We start from the raw sequence: 20293 nt of genomic DNA on the forward strand, positions 1-20293 counted from the left end.
CTAGCTCATAAAGCTAAAGTATAATGTATAAAACTTCTTGTAGAGGTTGAGTTAAAATCTCAGCTTTTAGGGGAGGTCATCAGAGCTGACAGCACCCAGTATTTGGGAAGACCAAGCTCTTGTATCTCAGAATTGGATGTTCCTGAAACCTTATGAACCTTTCTCTCCTCCTCCTAGCAACAAAGAGGAAAGGTGCGTAAGGAGTTCTAGATAGAAGAATGATACAGAGATGACCATGCAGTTGTATCTGGCACAGGACCAGCTCTCAGTGTCTCTTGTCTGTTGAGAACTTTCATGGACTTCTCACAGGGATTTATCCAAATGACTCTCCTTGAATCACATATTGAAGGTTGACATCTCTATACTGAAGTTTTAAACTCTCTTTTAGGTTACCTCCCATTTCCCCATGACACTTTCACCAAGAAATAAAGAGGTCTAAATTTCCCATGTGTATGTGCACAGCTGCTCCCAGTGAAACATATGATAACTGGGTAGACATAATGTTGAGTACCATTAAGGACTACAGTCCATCTAAAAATCTGCCATCTTTTTTTTAGCAATACTAAAAATGCTACATTAATATTATCTATTGAGCTCTTAAAGCTCAGTTCATCTGTGTTGTCATGGCCATCCTCCAGGTAAGGACCTGACCTCAAATCAAATGAAAAGGACAGTGACCCTGAAGCACCTCGTGTTCATTCACCCATATATCTGCACAGCCCCAGGCCTTCTTATGTTCTAAGCAAGCCCAACATATTTTGGTACTGGCTTGCTCCAGCATGGGCTTACCCTGACAACCTTGCTACTTGCACAGTGCTGATTACACAGAGCTGAGGATGCCTCTTGTGGATGTGTGGTCCACAGAGAGGCTAATTAGTGACTGAATACCAAAGATGCTGAAGATTCATCTCTGCTTTCACCTATCCTAGTAAATCATTTGCTTCCTGAGCAGTTGATTTTACAAGCTCTGTGGAGCCCACACACTGAAAGCAGGGTCAAGCTTCTCCAGAGATGATTTGTGGCCCAAGTCACAGAAAAAACAACCATAAATTGTAGTTTTTCAGCACTTTCAGTAGTCATTGGAGAGGAAAAACAACAAAGAGGGGGAATGGTTCCACCTTGAAAACATGTTTTTTTAAACCCTTGAAGCATATACTAAGTAATTTTTACGTATTTTCCAGTTTTTTGGGTGTTTTAATTTTGTAATCACTTAGACAATGAAGCAAATTAATTTAATATCTGCTTGTTTATAATTATTAATTTTGGGGTCCTATGGCATTGAAAATAATACCTCTAGTATGCTGAAATTAAGTTCACAGTAAGGCAATCTTATCAGGTAGAAATAAAAAGGCTTTGTTCCTTTTTATATTTTTCCTGTAGTCAATGTGCTCTAGATGAAGATAAAATTTACCAAAGCATGGCACTGCAGCATAGTACATCAGAATTGCTCTTCTGCATGAAATAATGATTAACCACACAGATGAGAAGTTTTACAGTAGAGCTATTTAGGTTTTACTAAGGGAGAAAACCTTGATCTAATCAACAGAAGTTTTGCCATTGACAACCATGACAGCAGCATTTTACCCTGCATAATTACTGGGAAAAATCCTCTTAACAGAAGAAGGAAAGTGTCACAGATGGCTTAGAAGCTTGCTGCAACACCAGTTACACTTTGAAAATTAGGGGATTTTCTGGTGTAAACAAAACCAAACAAAACACAACACAGAAGTGACCCCTATACTGGGGAGAGATCCAAAGGGAGGCAGAATTTCATGGCTGCCTTGTGATGAAGGAGAAAAATTGTTTCCTCTCCCAAAGAAGAGTAGGAGAAGTAAGGAAAGGGAAACCTGTGCTACACATGTTTCTAGGTCACTGTCCCCACATCCTCAGTTGAAATGTCATAAACTGCACCAATGCCACATATACCCACTATGGTATAACTGCAAATAGATGAAGGTGTCATACTTCTCAGTTCTGCATCCATAGTACTTGGCCACTGCTTCATTGCTTGGGGGAACAAAGAGACAAAATGAAGCACAAGCTCTTGCTAAAGCTCAGTCTTCTGCTTTTCTGTCTGTCCTTAACCTCAGACTTGATTTATTTTGTAAGCCAACAAGCAGATTCAGGGATGGATGTTATTCTGCTCAGCACTACTGGAAGGTTTGCCATTTTGAAGCCATAGACAAGCAGAAGTCTATCTCAGACATTGTAAGTGACTGCAGGTTCTACTTCATTGCCTGTATATTAGCCGGCACATAAAATATTGCTCTGAGAGCACAGGCATCAGAAAAGGCTTAAAAATTCACTTCTAAAACAGCTAACTATTTCAGCAGCAGCTAGTTTATGTGGAGTTCTGTCTCTAGCCCTACATGGCTGAAGAGCAGATCACCACAGTTTACTGAGGAAATCAACTTAATTACTTATTCAAATATGTCTGAATGAATGGTATGTATAGACGGCATGGTTTAGGGCCACTATTCAAATGAGAGACAAAATCAATAATCCCTTTTGTGGTAACAGGTCTTACACCTTCACACCCATTTCATGCAGAAAGGAAACAGGCTACTGCAGCAGAAAAATTGATATTAAATAAATTGATATATAGAGATCTTGTGCAATCAGTGAAAAAAATTACCTAACTTCTCATCAACTGAAAAAGTGGGAGAGATCATACACTTAGGATTTGCACTGATACATTTCATCTGCATTTCTTGCAAAAGCTGAAGTAATGGTTTGTTAAAACTAATCTCATTTTGCCAAGTGGATTTCACAGCTTTGAATTACTCAGTGCAGATGGCATGTTGGCCACGGCAGCAAAAAGGAAAGCATATAGTTCAAACTTTAGCTAGTTCTGACTCCATGTCATCTCAGTCCTTGTCCTTATTAGCATGACTCTTAGGGGAATGTTGACTATGGCAATCCAAACAGCTGAAGAGATGTATGTGGTACACTCCTACACCTTTTTGGATGCTTAAACCATCAGCTCATTTTACAGAGCACACCAAATATCTGAGTAGTTGTAGGCTTTTTTTTTTTTTTACTTGGCTTTACTGGACTTATGCAAGCAACAAAATATACCATTTTCTATTAGGGAGATGGGACTGAGAACTTTAGGATTAAGTATTCTTTCAAAGACTTTTTCAAAATTAGTATCTCTAACTTCAATCACATCCTCTAACAATCTCAAGGCCATATAGGCAAAGACGTGTCTCAAAATAGTTTTGGGAAAAAATACAGCCTAGGGTGCACAGTGGTCAAGCAGACATTACTTCCCGTCAGCAAAATCAGTCAATGCCTTTGTTGTCATCGATGTGTTTTAACCTACCCTAGCATTATCTTTATGACCCTTAATCATTTAAAAACACTGAAAGAGGAGAGGGGTTCTGTAAGTTGAGAGTAGCTGATGGATCTTGAATTGCCTTGTTAGTGCTAAGGAACTCAGAAGAGGTACCATTATAGGTATGTTACCTCATAAGCTGGCTACAAGGTGCAGTTCTAAAAAACAAAGATCTCATTTGCAGGACTGAAACTAATACTTGTCAACCTGCAGCTGGAAAAATGTGTGGACAGCTGCTTTGAACCTGAATATGAAAGACATGGTTGATTGTTCTTGCATTCAGTGGGCCTTATGCAATTCCTCCACATCTTTCCATGAGCTCTACTATCCAGCACAAAAAGCATCCAGTATCCTAACTGTAAAGCTCTCCAGAATGGAACATAGCAGGATTGCTTCATGAGTTTTACACTTAATGTCAGTCTGTATTGCCCCACTGTATCAACTTTTTTTCACCACTGCGCCGCATGATTTAACTACGTGCAACATGTCATCTGCGAAGCTGCCTGTAGCCAGCTGGTTGCTAACATGTTTATAGTCCTGACAATTTCTCCCTAAGTCAAGAACCTTGCAATTGTCCCATGGATGGAAACTTTATTTGTTTCAGACTATGTGTGACCAGTAAGTTTTCCTCTGAAACCTCCAAACTCATAAAAGGTAATTTTTCCTAAACTGATTGTCACCTGGAAGACTACTGAGCAGTGTAGAAACTCCACTTCTGTGGGAGTCTGTGAGAGTCTGATCTCACTGATTTGAAATTGTCTCAAAAGAACAATTTTAAAGTGAACAGCCTTGGTTAGGGTGGAGGACCTGGCCTGGCTAGAGCTGAGCAGGGGGTGACACCTGGAAAAAGATAAGAACTAAGACCTAATGGCTGGGAGGAGACTGCTCCCCTTTGAACGGTGGTTCAAGGGTTGGACTCGATGATCTCTGAGGTCCCTTCCAACCCAGCCAATTCTATAATTCTATGATTCTATGATTGATTCTTTTCTGAGGGCCTGCAATGCTGGGACATCCCTCCAGTCATGATTACCCTGGCCAGGGTGGAGGAAACCACCTTGATTGTACTGATGCTGATGTACCTGGGTAAGGGGGCTGGAACGGAGCCAGGAGTGGCCTGGAAGGAGATAAGAATGGATGAGTGGGCGGGGGACTACACCCCTCTGCAATAGCTCTTATGTCAATGCCCCTGGCTTCTGTGGCACCTGACTGACAGCTGCCCCTTCGGAACAAAAGGAACTCAGGGGTATATATGGCTGTCCATGCTGTGGATGTTTCATTGTCTCTTGACCCACTGCCATCTTGCATCGGGCCCTGTCCAGGATCAGCGCCATCTTGAAGAAATTCGCTGGGCAGCTGCACCCCTGGTGGTGACTCTATCTCTCTCATGCTTTCTTCCCACTTTTTTACCCTTTTTCTCCACTTTTCTCTATTTATCTTCTTTTCCTCTCTCCCTCATTTGCCTCGCTCTATAATTTTGCTTGTGTCAATTGTCAGATAAAGTCTGCTTGCACTTAGCTCTTCTACAGCTGGACTTTGTTTCATGGATCCAAAACAAAATAAATTTTAATGTTACCTCAGACCGTAACACCTTCTCTCACAGCAACTGATCTTACTTTTTTCTCCACCTTTCTCCATCTGTTTTCTTTCTTCTCTGTGGGAGGTTCTGATTGATTCCAGCATGCTACTAAATCCCCAATTTAATCACCATAATCTAGAACAGAACTGTAACCTCCACTCCTGAAAATGGCAACAGTCTTGAATTCTATTCTTTCCTTTACTGAATAGATATTCCCTAGGCCAGTAAATAATTCATGAAGGTGAACTAAACTAAATTTCAAAGAGATGGAAAGGGTAAATGATAAGACCCTGTTACTCTCTTAGCCCCTTATTGCAGTGTTATCTCGATGCTTTGTACAGAACCAACCCCCAAACCTTTTTTGTTGAGATTACCTTTAGCACTCCAATTACAGCTGGTGGGTAGCTCAAACCAACCATATTTGAAGTCCGTCTGTACATTCTACCAGGATAAAATAGATAAAAAAACAGTTAAATAGAATTAAACAAAGCAAATAAAGTGAAAAGAAAAAGCAAACAAAAAAGCAACCCAAAAATCATAAAGCAACAGACCATTGCAGGAGACTTCATTTAGCACAGGAAACCCTAATTGCAATTTTTAATTTTCTTCCTTCTTGTCCCTGATTTACACAGCATTTTGTAGAGCATTCTTCTTGTATAGCCTAACTTGAGACTGCACATTTCCCAGTATCTCACAGCCTCATTACCTAGCAGGACAGAGAATCCGTCAATACCAAGTCTTCACCACAGGAAAAAAATACATTCAAATAAACAAGATATTCCCCACTTTCTACTGCAGATGACCATACCACTCTTTTAGTTCCTGTGGTCCTTGCTGCTCCACATGCAAGCTAATTCTGAATGTACTTCAGAAATCATTAGTTGTCTGCAATGAATCAGCTCCAGTTTGGTACAGTTGTTACTTTTGTCTATGTTTTTAAAGACTTGTATAAAGTCATTTGGATGTCCACCATGTGTGTGTATGTTTGAGTGAGAAAGAGAAAGAATAAGGCAATAATCAGTATTTGCAACCATTCTAAACAAAGCACTGATGTACGAGATTTTAAATTTGTTTCAAGCCACATTGTGTTTAAAAGGCTTGGTGAATGCAGAAACACTGTCATAACTAAAACACCTTTCTGAAGGTTACTCTTTTTTGCACTTCAGCAACACAGAACTCAGAGGAAATGATAGAACATTCTTTCATCTGACATGATCTTATGCAAAGTCTCTCTTCACTTCTCTTTATGTGCTATGTTCTGCCATCAGACCTGAAAAACTCAGCCCCTTTGGTATTCACCCATTTCCCAAATTAAAGAATTTGTAATCTTCTCCTTTCTGCAGTCAGAAGCCCCATATCTTTCTCTTAAGTGACAATTCAGGCAGAATCCCTCTCTCTTCACTCAGGAGAGCCACAACACTCCTCTGGTGCCATATATCTGAACACTCCCTCCTCTGGGCCACAGGGATTCAGATCAGCTGGAAAACAGCCTCCTGCAGCTAGATCTCTACAGTTCATTTACTTCCTTCTTAAGCCTTCTTAACCTCTCTGAGAATGAGGGTTAACTCACGAACGGCCTGTCACATCTAGGGAAAACCCATTCCAAGGAGAAATGACACAATTTGCTGCCACTCTTAACACATGTACAGTAACTTTGGTATCCAGATTAAAAAATCAGCTACAGACATGCCAAAGGAGGCTTCTGTGTGGCTTGTGGTCCGTGGCCTGAAGCAAGGGAGGGCTGAACAAATTTTAAAAGCTGTTACGCTTGACCTAGGGCTATGCTGATGTGCACAGTCCATGCCAAAATAACTCCAACTGTGCTATTATATCTTTATTATGCTAAGAAGAGATCAGCACGTGCTGCTTCAGATTGCAGTCTATTAATTAATCCCAGATTTGAGGGTGCTATCCAGATCTCTGTAGAAGCATCATTAGAAGCATATTATTCTTCATTCAATAGAGTCACCTCATAGTTCTCCAAGGATTTCTGGCCTAAGGTACTCCATCTCCTGTCATGGTGTCATCATATACTACATGCACCATCTGTGCTACCTGGCCAGCTACAAGAACAAAGTAATATTCCATGCTCCTTTACCTTTCCACAAATATTCCAGCTTGTACTGCATGGACAATACTCCTGAACCTGGGCTTTTCCTCAGTCCTTTTGAGCATCATCCCCATTTGTCGTGTGAAGGTAGAAGCCAACCAGTCCCGGACCTCTGAGGGCACAGAGTCAGACTGGATGTCACTGAGCTCATCTTCTGTGTCCAGTAAACGTCTGAAAGGGGAAAGAAAAAGGTGGATAAATGGACTCCCTTGGAGAGCATTGCAACATTATTAATGAAAAAGAAACTCATACACTTTCTAAATAAAGCAGTTGTTAAAAGCCTTTGGTTTGTCAGCCCTAAGGGAAAACAAGACTTCAACAGGTTGTTTATTCTCTTGTATAGTTAAGTGTCAGATTTTTAAACTCATTACTAGGCTAACAAACAAGAATTACCAGCCTTCTGAAGCATAACTACATAATCATCCACTGAATTCTTATCTTCATCTTTTCAATATTCCTGAACTTTCTGCTCTTCAGAGCTCATTTATGGTCTTCTCTAACTTCACATATAGATACAGTCCTTTCCTTTCCCATTTTGGTCATCTGAGGTGACTCTGAAAATAAATGTAGCAGTGGGAAAATGACATATGACTGCTCTGCAATGTCTTACCAGTCTACCTCTATCATGACCTGGAGTAATTTAATTACAAAGACTTTATAAAAGTAAAAAGATTTAACATGAGTCAAAATGAACAGAGGGGAAGGAATTCAGAAACTTCCAAAAACAAGTATCCAAGAGAATATGTATTGATTTTACGCTTGCTTTTGATCTTCTCTCCTGCCCCAGGAAAATTATAGCAGCTTTCAGACCAAGGACTGAAGATTTTCCCTAAACAGAAGACCATGTTTTAATGATTAAAATATTGTGATTAAAATGATTGTCTGTGAATAATAATTCTTGGATAAAACAACTTTCCCATCAATTCTGTGTCATGGCTACTAGATATCAGAATAGTACTTATGCCTGAAGTTAACTCACCTAGTTTCATCAATGTATACTGACTCAAGGACAGTTGCAGCATATTCCAAATTCTTCTTTAGGTCTACAACTGAAGCTTCCCCTCTCTCTAATTGCTTTACCAAAGACCGCAGTCTAGAGAAAAGGAAAAAAGAAATCTCATCAGTGAAAAGAAAAATAGGCTTTAGAGCGAGTGCTAGTTCAAAACTGGATCCAGCATGAGACCTAGCACTCATGAATGGCAGGTGAAAACTACTGTAATTGCACAGAGTTCTTTATGCCATATACAAAAAGCCAACAAAATTAACTTTCAGAGATCTGTCATAATGACGCCAGGCAAACATCTCGTCATATTTAGGCTCAAATAAGTCAGTGAGTTATGAGTGTCCCCCTACTCATACTGAAATTCCAGATGAGCAGAGATAAGGAGCAGTCAGGCTCTTCCCAAGCTCAGTTTTCTTCCCCCTCTCCTTTCCCCACATAAACAGTGAGGCTGCAGAGAAAAAAAATCATAAAACACATCAGTTTTTCCTCTGGCTATGTCACATAAATGCCATTCCTACTGACAGTTGTACTGCTGACACATAGCTACATATTTAGCTTTACAAAGAATCTTGAAGAAGAAGTAGACCCTCAGGCCTCCAGGATGATTAACTCAAAGGCTTGTTGAAGCACAACAACCAAAATTATTGTTCACTACTTCATTCCTGATATGAGAACAGAGATGGGAAGGTCCGAGATGTACAAATACACTGAACACTACTCATCTTTGTAAGCCAGGTGGAGAGCATTCAACTATGCCAGAAAATTTCCCTCCAGCTCAGGAACCCCTGATCAGGGAATCCATGAAGCAACCTCAGCCCTATGGGAAAAGAAACATAGTTTGGTGCTCCCTTATCCCCTTCTGTGTACCTGCACCACCAGGCATGAGCAACACATTGTGTTTGATGAGCAGAGCTAGAACAAGTGCTCCTCCACATTTCAGATTGATTCCAGCCTCAGGCAGTACAAATGGAAGATTAATTCAGCTCCTCCTTAGAGCCAAACCATTGATCCCTCCTACCTATTCCCAGATTTAGTTGTCAGTGCGGGAAGGGAGGAAGAGAAAAAAAAATAAAGAAAAAAACCCAAACAAACCACAACTTTCACCTACAAACAATAAGCATTGGTTTATATGCTTTCTCTTTCCTTCATCTCATGTATGTCCAGAGATTTGACCCCTTAACTAGTTACCAGAAACACTGTCTGTACAAAAGTCACAGGAGGCAATACTGCAGGAAGAACATTATCTCTGGTTCTTTTTGACTTCTATTTCATTGATTTAAGTACCAAACAGCTCTTTGCCACAAGTCATTCAAAATTCATGTTCAATAATAGCACAGTGAGTAACAGTGGCACCAACATTCATCACCAAAGAAGATGATGGAGAGCACTGTGTGCATTAGGCCTTTGGAAAAACAGAAGTACAGTTTTTTTAATAAAGCCTTGTCACATGAGCAGCCATTCTCATGAGAAAAAAAGGTGCACTGCCTTTGTCTTAACTACTATCCATTATCTATAACTACTTGTGATTGACTGAGTCACCACAGCTGCTACCAGTTACCTTTACCAGTAAGAGCCTAGTGAGAGTTTGTCTTTATTGCATTCCATGTATCTCTACTTTTTGAAATAGTCCTAAATGCAATCATAACATTAAGGCCAAGCTGTCCTACTGAAGGACATCCAGTCAAATTTATGAGCCAAAAAATTACTTTTCAGGGTGACAGAAGTAAATCTGTAATTCAATCAAATCCACCAAATCATTTTAACTGCTATAAGAATACTGACATGAACTTTTATCATGTTTTATTTTTTGGAGTTTGTATTAAAGCAATGGAAGCAGAGGGCAAGATGCTGAACTTCCTATCTTTACCCCATAGTCTAGTAATTGCTAGTAATTACTAAGTAACTAGTAAGTTAGTAGACTACTAAAGACTACTGCAAGTAGAGTTCAGTCACATGTACCATTGTATAGGAAAATGCTGAGTCTACTGAATAAAAGAAACATCCTGATATAATTATCATAATCAGTTTAAGGAACCCAGTTCATCAATTGTTTTGCTTTTACTGCAACTGTCTGTTTTGTATGAACAAAACACTGGTTTTCAACCAAAGCATGTTTTGTTCTGCTCTGTTTCCAAAAGTTCATTATAGACTGATCAAAACCTGAATTATTTTTTTCCCCTTTTCCTTTCAAGTTCAGAATTAAAAATTTGCACAGAGCTAGTAGCTCAAGTTCCACTAAAGCCCATGGAGGTAGTTGTAAGAGAAGCAGCCCATCTCTGTGCATAAGGAGATCCGAGGCCAGAAGGGAGTTGTTAACCATTTCCAACCTTAAGACCATGTCAGACACTACAAGTAAGCCAGGCTTTAGGTCAGCTGAAAGTTTATCATCTTACAGCTATCAGCACAGCAGTTACAAAGAACTGGTTCGTCAGACAATATTAGTTCTAAATCTAGGTTTTTAAATTATATTAGGATACAGACAATGCCTTTCTTAATGAGATTTCCAAAGGAAGCTATTCCTTCAGTCTGCAAATTCTGTGTGAACATGTGCCAAATATCACAGATAAAGTCTGAGAGCCTTTGTTCTACTCAGTTATTTCACGTTTTAATCCTTAGAATAATCCTTTAGCTGCTCAAAGGAAAAGACTAGTCCTAAGCAATGCTATTCATTTTACCTTTTTCTGATCCCACAGGGAGATCAAGTAGGTGTAAGATCTTGGAGGAGAGCTAACTCCAGAATACAATCTCCCCAGAGTAATCACAATAATAATCCAAATCAATTCAGAAGCGTACAATTTGTAAAGCAGGTGTGTAGGGTCCTCTGTGAAGATGAGAGATTATCCAAAGTGTATGCTGTTCCACAGCCCCACTCCTGCTCTTTTTGGTGTCTCCCTTTAGTACTACCTATTGTAAGATCTAGGGAAACAGAAAGTGCATTACTAGAAACTGAGCAATTGAACTCAGTCCACAAAAGTGACACAGCTCAAAGACCCCAAAGGCTGTCTAAACCTAAACTGAGTAACAGGAAAAACTGAAGCTGTTTTCGGTGTGTGTTCTTGAAATGTAAAATTTCTTAGTAACTGCTCAAGCATTCTCCTCTCTGTTATAAATAAAACAGTATCTGTGTACAAATATTTATCTCTTTAGCTAGAGGGCCTGCTTTTATGTTGTTGATTTTTAAATAGCATTATGTTCATTGTGAAGATAAACACCACTGCAGTCTGGATACCAGTCAGCTTCAATTAATGTGCAAAGCACATCTCTTGTCGGAATACTTGGGGCAAGTTCCTTCAACAGGTGTAAAGTCCTCAAAGCTGCATGGCTAGTATCCATGTTTATTTTTAAATCTTTATGACTGTGATTCACAATTCCATCCTTTACTCTGTGAATCATTCTCACACCATTGAGCCAGCTGTGGGAAAAATGGTTTGAATACACATTCAAAATTGGTAAAAAAAATTAATTTCTAATGTCATTACAGATTACTAAGGATGGAATATTTATCCCTGTTTTAGTCTTGATATTAATGGGTAAACAGGTTGATATTGTCAGCTGAACCTGATTAATACCTTGCTTCAATCATGATAGCCTACTACCTGACAGGTGAGGCTTGTAGAAAGCAGGGAGATGCTTTTATTATAGCTGGGAAAAGAGGGCAAGCTACTGAACCCAGCCCTGCTAGAGCTGGTTAAGCACTCTCAAGACAATGTTCTTTCCACAAGTGTCACTAATCCTTTGAGACCAAAAGCTATTCACAAGCCTCTATGATACAAATTTCACTAAGCCCACAGTGGAATTTCTTATCCAATTAAGCACTGCCCATGGAAGGTCCTCATGCAAGAGCAGAAGCCTAGGCTGAAGAAATTGTCACTTGGTCCTTTTAACACATTGAAATGAGAGATCCTAGGTGACAGTCTGGGGAAATCATCTTTGATAGGTCAGTCCTAAAGAACAGTTCAGTGGAAGAAAAGACTTTTATCCTAGACTGGAAAATCCTCATGAGCTGATTTTTTTGCCTGAAGAGAAGTAGAAGGTAGATGTGGTCCACACCAGACCAAAAAAGCTTTTTGTGGTTTATTATTCTGCAAAATATTATAATATTCTGAAAAGTTTAAGAGATTTGAGAAACATTAGAACTTCTCCCAGCCTTGCTAATAGATACACACTTAGCTAAAATGAGTTACTGGCTTCCTGCTGCATTAAGGCTGCATTAAGGCTGCTTAACTTCCTTTCAAAGGTGTATGTCATTTATACTCACAAATAGAGAAAACCTTTTCATAACACTAAATCATTCCACAGCTACAATGAAACATGAGAGAATATCCCTCGTCAACTCTTGTGCACGAGTTTCACTGACATACCACAAACAAATGGCACAAGGAAGCGCTGTACGGAGAACCAAATTTTATGCATGCCTGACAAAACCTGGTGTATGTAGCCAAAATCTCACCAAGTTTCATATCCCAGAAGAGCTATGTCTCAAGTTTCTATAGCTTTGGAACCAACCTTTAAAACATAAGTTTTCTTATGCAGACAATATTCCAATATATTCATTGTAATTCTGGCACTGCATACCATGAGCAAACAGTTTTGGGGGTTCCTTGTAAACATAAGTGATCTTGTTACACATTCGGTAAGAAATCAGGTTTGTTCTTACAGCCTCTCCCTGTTCTTGTGAAATAGCTTTGTGCTGTTCAGTAATTTCCTTCAGAATCAACTGTCACCAGCTTTTAATGGAAGTGCAGATACTTGCAAAAGGTGTTGCAGTTGGATAATGGCAAATGCAAACTGCTATATCCTTATAAGAAACAGTTTATAATAATCTTGACATGATTAATGCTTAGATACACATAATTTTCCTGAAAATACTGTCAGCATTAACTTCAGTATGGGGAACTATATTCATCATCCTGTTCATCATAGAAGTTCACAAGAAAAAACTGGCACACAATGAGATTGGTTCCAGTCACACCAAGGTCCTTCATGAGTTTTCTGTGGACAACACGATCATTACAATTAGACACTGGTGAGGAACACTTTCAGCTTCAGAAAATCATTGTCACTCTGACTCTTGGGGCATGAATAAGAGGCATCTTCTGCACTCTGTGTTTACGTGGCTTTTGTTAGTCAAATTACCTTTATGCAATGAAAACCCAAGAGAATGATACAAAATATAAATCTTTATGTTAACATTCCTTTGATGGACAGCTTTAATTGTTTTGTTTTGTTTTTTAATCTAAATAATTAAAATCAATCCAAAACTTAAAAAATTATCAAAATAATAATCAGAAGCAAATCTCATTGAATAAAAGCCAACATCAGTTTACACACCAAAGACCAAGGGTAGCTGCTACAGGCTGGACAAACACTGCAGAACTGAAAGACAAAACCCTGCCTTCTACTCTCCTCTCCTCTCCTCTCCTCTCCTCTCCGCTCCGCTCCGCTCCGCTCTGCTCCATTACACTACACTCCTTACCCCTCTCTGAAAAAACATTATTACTGGTATGAAATTAATTAATAAGTTGAAGAAAGAGATGTTTACTGTTCAGTTAACTATGTTTCTCTTCAAGAACTGCTACACAGAAATAGTTGTTCAACTTCATCCTCACTCTACTGAAAAAAATCAGTAAGTCTGGTGTTCTGAAGATGTATCAGGGTTACGGAGCATGTGCAGCCAAGCACCAAGCATATATGTTTGTCAGATGCTCCAGGACACTCTCCAACTACCTGCTAGGAGGTTAAAAAACTCCAAAGCAAACACACAGGATATTTAACACTGCCCAGAAGTACCCAGAGCAGACAGCACATGGTTATGCAGCATGTGTGCAGCAATTTCAGTCAGGACAGATGCCTCCAATGTCTGCATAGCAGACTTTTAGATGCTCCATTCAAATGGTGGGCTGGTCAGAGGGGTACAGCTCACACAGAAAGTAACCCAGGAGCCAACCACATCTTTTCACAGCATCAGCAGGCATGATTGATCCCACAGTCTGCCATATCTTATTCTAAGCTTCTGCCTATCTAAACATGTGTGAACCACTGAGGAAGACATGACCTAGAAAACCAGCTCTAGCAGTAATCCTCAAACCACAATCAAAACCAGGTTAATAAACCCAGTGGACTTTTACCAGGCTAGATAGTTATTTTTTGTCACTGCTTTTGTATAGAAAAATGCAAGTGACAACATTCAGAGGAAGGAAAAAAAAATTGCAAGGAGCAATCACTGGAACACAGAGCGTTGCTATGCTGGCGTTTTTCATCAGGAGAAAATACAAGCAATTTCCCAAGTAATTTTTTGCCTTCCTCATATTTCCTGAAATACCATTCTTCCTTTAAATAATTAAAAAACAAAACAAACAAACAAACAAACAGCAACAACAACAACAAAAACAATCAAAAACAAAATCACAGAATTATCTGGTTGGAAAAGACCTTTAAGATCGCCAAGTATTATGAAAGTAATCAATTCAGCAGCATGAAAATGCAACAGTGATAAGTTCAGTGGCCTTGGTAAGATGGTAAATGGCTTGTTTCAACTCTCCTTAGTCAAATAAGCTTTTGATCCCATTACCCAGCTATCAGGGAAATCATAAACAGTTCATGTTTTCACTTCACAGTCATAAAATCCTTCATGCCTAGTACTGGAAGGGAAGTTGTGTGCCCAAAACTTTAGCAACTTTTCATTTACTGGAGGATTTTCAGTACATAGTCTGAACAGTCTAAGCAACTCCTCAGCACCAAGTCTTTTGAATTACCCTGGTTTCTACCTCCTGCTACTGAAAACTATAGGGTGCACTCTCTGCTTACTTGCCAGCATCTTCCCTATTCTGGGGTTCTGAACTTTGGGAACTGAGTCAGAAAACATAAGAAGTAAAAAAAACCCTTCATTTGGACAGTGAAAAAAATTTTCTGTCCAAATCTTAAGTGATGAGGTCACTGGAAGTTTGGGTCATGGGTCTTCCTCAAGTCAATCACCTCATCTAGCATTTTCTTCCCCTCTAATGCTAGAAATGAGCTAAAATTTAAGCTTAGGAAGCTACTGGCTTCAGACAGGCAAGATGAGGTGAGATTACTTTTTCTACTGAATAAATCGAGAGCTGAACAAGGGTAAATTTCAGATGTGGGAGACAAGAAAAGGCTGCTATATTCTGCTTTGACAGTAAGATGTCTTCCAACTGGTTTTCCAAAGCAAGTTTTCCCTTTGGAGGACTCCTTTTTGGGACGCTAGTATGAGTTTTTTTTGAAAACTGCAGGAACTGCAGGAACATTTAATTTGTTGAAAATTACATCCAAAGAGAGCAAATTAGGTCACCCAGAATTAAGCGTTTCCAAATCACTGGCGCCTTTCATAAAAAAACAACCTCAGTTATGCCAGTCACAAATCTAAAGTTTTTTAAATTGCATCTTTAAAAATAGATACCTGAAATGAACCATCTAATTTTGCACTTGAAGCAACTAGCACACACTGTCAGTTTAGTGTTGATGCATTCAATGACGCAATCCCCTTTGTTTTATACAGATGGAATCTTTTTCTTTGAAACCACAGTTATCACATTTCTCGGTCCTTGAACAAGGTCATTCTTCCAAATGATACTAGCAGATTGCTTTGTGCATATCTGAATGTCAGAGCTCCACGCTGACTCTTTACTTAATGCTCACTGCAGAGATCAGGGAAAAGTTCAGCAGATAATTTCAAAATACTTCACTGTAGCCTTAGTTCTTCCCCATCTGTTATCATTAAAATATCCATGGCCAGAAAGTCCACAGTTATTTTTTCCAGTTCCTAAAATCAATTTCCTTCCAGAGTAGCTTTTAGGAACCCATCAGTGCCTCCCAAGACTCAGACAAAGGCTACATCTCACTTACAACCCATCAGCTATAGCAAGAAACATGCACGGATAAAGAGATGAATTCCCATACAACTTCAACAGTCTTTATTGTGTTTGGCAAACTTCAGTTACTCTAAATGATTCCTAAATTCCTCTAGATGGTTAGGGCAGATTTTGTGAGATATATATATATATATACCCGTATATTTATCCATGTGTATATATATATATATATGGATTTGTAAAGCATTTTCTCATGAAATATACATTTTACACAGCTGCCAACCTTAGTTTTTGCTATCATCAGAGGTAATTCATTGATAAAACAATTAAGTTATTTCTTTTTTAATTCTAAGTTGTAAATACTCAGATTTCTGGTTAAAAACTTCAACCATTTCCTTTGTATTTAAAGGCTTACACACTTCCTTGGTAGATATTGGTTAGCTAGACACTAAGGTTTTATACACATTTAGGATGTCAATCCTCACTTTTCTGCCTTGATTTGTATTCAGGACAACATACCAGGAATATTACAACACTAACTGATTGACATTATTTACACAGCTGATTCGCTGGTCTAAAAAACAGAAAAATTAGCTGAGTCAGTACTAAAATTTTAGTTATGACCACGTTAAAGGTCTGCTATGTACTTTATGTAGGCTGAAGAAATCACTCTGAAATTTCAGGAGTTCACCAGGCTTCTCTGATAATACTAGCATGTGCACTTGTTAGCTCGGATACTTAACATATCTTTTCTCAAGATACAATTTACTCTTACCAAATATTGCTATAAGCAAGCTGTTGTTCTCCTAAAGTCCACACGGTTTGCAGTAAACTGAAAAATCATTTCCCTCTTGGTGGCTGCAAGTTCGCCAGCCTATACTTCTACAAAACAAGCCCGTTCTTACCATCCTTAATTACCTTTATTTCAAGGGAAGCATTCCCAAAGTCAGCAGAAAACATTCCCTTGTATTTGCTAGCGGCTGGAAAACCAAGGCCCTTGCCAACTTTTAGCTGCACATGATGAAGGTGTTGAGCCAGTATTTCCCATGCCAGGAATTTTTAACAGCCTAGGCACTATCAGAAGGTCCATAGTCTTTAGAGAGAAATGGCAAGAAGAGGCAATTAAAAAATAAAATCTTGAGGTTGCCAAACCACAAATTGTAACAAAGTCTCATTCAGATAGGGTCCTAGCCACGTTTTTTTGGGTTTTTTTGGAATGCAAATGATCACAAATGGTGAGCTTTATTGATGCCCTGGTAATTTGGACTTCACACTGCAGACTGTTTCCTTGTCTATCTTAATTATTAGCCTGGCTAAAAGATCTACAGTGGCTAGACAGCCTTTCAAACCTGTACATTTACCAATATGTACAGGAACTAGATTTATCCCAAAACTACAATCTATGCACTGCAATGCTGATGGCTAAAGTTAAGATGAAAGTTAGTTTCTGAGCCATCCTCATTTCTCCAAGGCTGTATGTCCTATTTAGAGATGAAGGCTATGTACATGTCCCAAGAAATCCATCCTCAGAATTCATCATGCACTTTTGCTTGGTGAAATCTTACCTCCTTGTTTAATTACAATATTTGACCTCTCCTTTACTAAGCCATAAAAAAGGAATTAGGCTACTCCAACTTATAAGTTACAAACATTATGATAAAAACTCAAGATTCCATGAAATACATATGCAGCAACCTGATAGGTCAAAAGTGCAATCAGAAAAATTTGGAGACCATGACTGGGAAATGACATCTTTGGGGGGAAAGAAACTTCTGGATTCGATGGCTTGTTAATTGTAGGAAGAAACAGATGAGCAGGCAGAAAGGAAAAACTGTGAAGCTTGCACTAAAAATTGTGAAAAGAAAATTGTGCACAGAGTAAATTTTAGGAAATACTCTTCATTAATGTTGTTCATGTAAGAAGAAGGAAAAAAACCCAACAAAAATACTTAATGAGATTTCCTGCCTGAACTCAATGGCACACAAACAAAGCACTTCAAAAACATCTGTTCGAAATAACCCAAGGTTAGAAAGAAGAGAAGCACTTAAAATAACTTTGAATAGTGACAATAAGAAAAAGATGAAACAAGGAACAACAGGAAACTTGTAAAGACCATTTATTAAAATAAACTTCTTAGGCATACTTTTACTGTGTTTAAAAGAGAATATGCCTCCCATTTCCATTCCCTCCCTACACTGTTGGATTCCACATGTCACGCAGGAGTGTCATTTATTTGCAGATATCTGCAGAAGAATTAGTTTTGCTTTCCTGCTGTAGAGGTACTGAGTGCTTCATCTGTACTCCCTACTGCAACACTCAAATACACTCTGAAGGAGTCCAACTGAAGGAAGTATTAGCTTTCAAGTGAGCCTTTTGCAGATCAATGTTTTAATATTTTTCTTTCTAAATTTTCATTCCACAGATCTAGCACAACAGGCACAATAAATATGGATTAGCTTGAGGTCTTGGCACAAACACTATCTTCTTTCTGCCTGCCCTTCTCTTTACACATTCTACCCCACTGTAAAACACAAAAACAAAGATTGAACTATGTAGAGTCTGTCTGTACTTGTTTAATGCAATAAACTCTGCCAATTTCATCAGAACACTGAAAATACCTCATTTGTGACAAACATGCCATAACTGAGCCACCAGTGTGGATACAATAGTTTAGTCAAGTACTGGCTAAATGCAGTGATACTGATATAAATCACTGGAAGTGGAGAACTTTTCAGAGATGCCAAGAAAAGAACTTAAGAAAAGTTAAAACTCCAGTTTTAAGGACATAAAAATGCATTTTGAACCTGGAATGACAAGTGTGGGAAATATACATCATTGTCACATGGCTTTAGGCCTACAAAGTCATTTTTGCAACTATGGTTTAACATCAGCTGGATTCTGGGCTGTAGTTGTACTGTCAGGAGAAGATGCTGAAAAGGAATGAAAGGAGGTATGAAAATCCTTATGTTTTCTGATCCTGATGTGTTCTGATGCAGCAGAATTCACACCTCAAACCGTTAACAGTAGAGTAATATTCTTGTATGAAATTAACTGGATCTAAAAGGACACAAAATAAGCATTCTTGTTGGATTTCTGATTCAGACAGCAATTCTGACTAACTAGTGAATACACAGAATAATCAAAAGACTTTTGAAGGAATAACAATAAAACAAAAGATGTATGTTTTAGTCTAAACTGTATCTTTTAAACATAGTTGCTTAACAAAATGAGGCTGATTCAAACCATCTGTCCATCTCTAGAGACCAAGGAAACTATCAGTGAATTTCAAACGATGTCAAAGAGTTTATTGTAACAGTACATTTGTTTATATTACATGACAATAAATCATCAGTGTACATGACTGAACCTCCACTGAGGAAATCATGGCAGTGTAACCTCTCCACTCTGATCAGACAACAAAGAATCTAAAGAGAGATTCATCTCAGATGCAGAAGAAAACAGGCTTCATGAGTACCAATCTGCAATGGCAAGAAGTAAGAGTACAGTACAGTCAGCCCCTCCATCCCTCTCTGCAACTGAGTGAAACCAGAGTACCCAGGTGATTGTACATGTCAGGTTATATGATCTGGAAAAAGAAAAAGAAGGAATAGTAGATAATTTTCCAACATATTTGGAAATATGTTGGGAAAAGTTTCTCTAAAATTGCCGTTGACAAGCAGAAAGACTGGAAAAAAAACCTTCAGAAATGCCAAAAAAAGTCTTGCTGTCAGAAAAGTTGCCTATAAAAAATTGTGTTCATAGATTAAGACTGAAGTAGAAGTAATCTGATTTTGAACATTTTGTTGTTTTGATTTGGGATTTACACGTACCTATTCATAAGTGATGCTCTGAAAGTATTCCTCAACTGCAATCAATACCAAGGGAACAATACAAGTTCCTGCAATTCCTTTCCCATGTAAACATTTCTCATTTTTTAAATCATAAAAGTATAAACTTACATATGCAACGGGCTCCTGTCTTTGATGTATTTTTCTAAAACTTCATAAAAAATGCACAGGAATTCAAACCCTGAAGTACAAAGAAAGCTAGCCCAAAAATAATTTACATTAAATAATTGCTGAGGAAAAAAGAAAGGAAAAAAAGGTGAATAAAACCTAAAACTCAACTTCAGCAAACTTAAACAAACTTGTAATACTTCCCTGACCTTTGCAGTATGGAACAACTTGTGTAAAATTAAACAAACAAACAAAAAAAATCTGTTAAAAGTTTTAGGAGACAACTAGTCAAGAAAAAGTGCTTTGTACATATTTAGCTTTACACTTGTCAGAATCAGGGGTGTCTGAAAAGTGAGCACACAGGAAAGCTTTACAGAAGATCCAAAGGAAGAAGGCTAAAGAGACCTCTCTCAAGAATTGCTGGGAAAGAAGAGGCTACACATACTTGTGTTGTTCCCAGAATAATCTGAAAAGGGGCA

General features: G+C 38.5%; 1 protein-coding gene across 2 annotated transcripts in view; it reads right to left on the reverse strand.

The window, feature by feature from the left end:
- PDE1C (phosphodiesterase 1C) overlaps positions 1-20293 on the reverse strand; it is a 294638-nt gene that overhangs the window by 69670 nt on the left and 204675 nt on the right. Inside the window, exons 4-7 of one of the 2 annotated variants that reach the window (XM_030445208.1) lie at positions 14307-14356; positions 8003-8114; positions 7012-7194; positions 5288-5354 (exon numbers count right to left, since the gene is read on the reverse strand). In XM_030445208.1, the coding sequence (XP_030301068.1) occupies positions 5288-5354; positions 7012-7194; positions 8003-8114; positions 14307-14356 (412 nt within the window). Of the gene's footprint in view, positions 1-5287; positions 5355-7011; positions 7195-8002; positions 8117-14306; positions 14357-20293 lie in introns of both variants that reach the window. The other variant, XM_030445209.1, reaches the window with a different exon arrangement.

This window comes from Calypte anna, chromosome 2 (genome assembly GCF_003957555.1).
Source record: "Calypte anna isolate BGI_N300 chromosome 2, bCalAnn1_v1.p, whole genome shotgun sequence".
In the NCBI taxonomy this organism is placed as follows: Eukaryota; Metazoa; Chordata; class Aves; order Apodiformes; family Trochilidae; genus Calypte; species Calypte anna.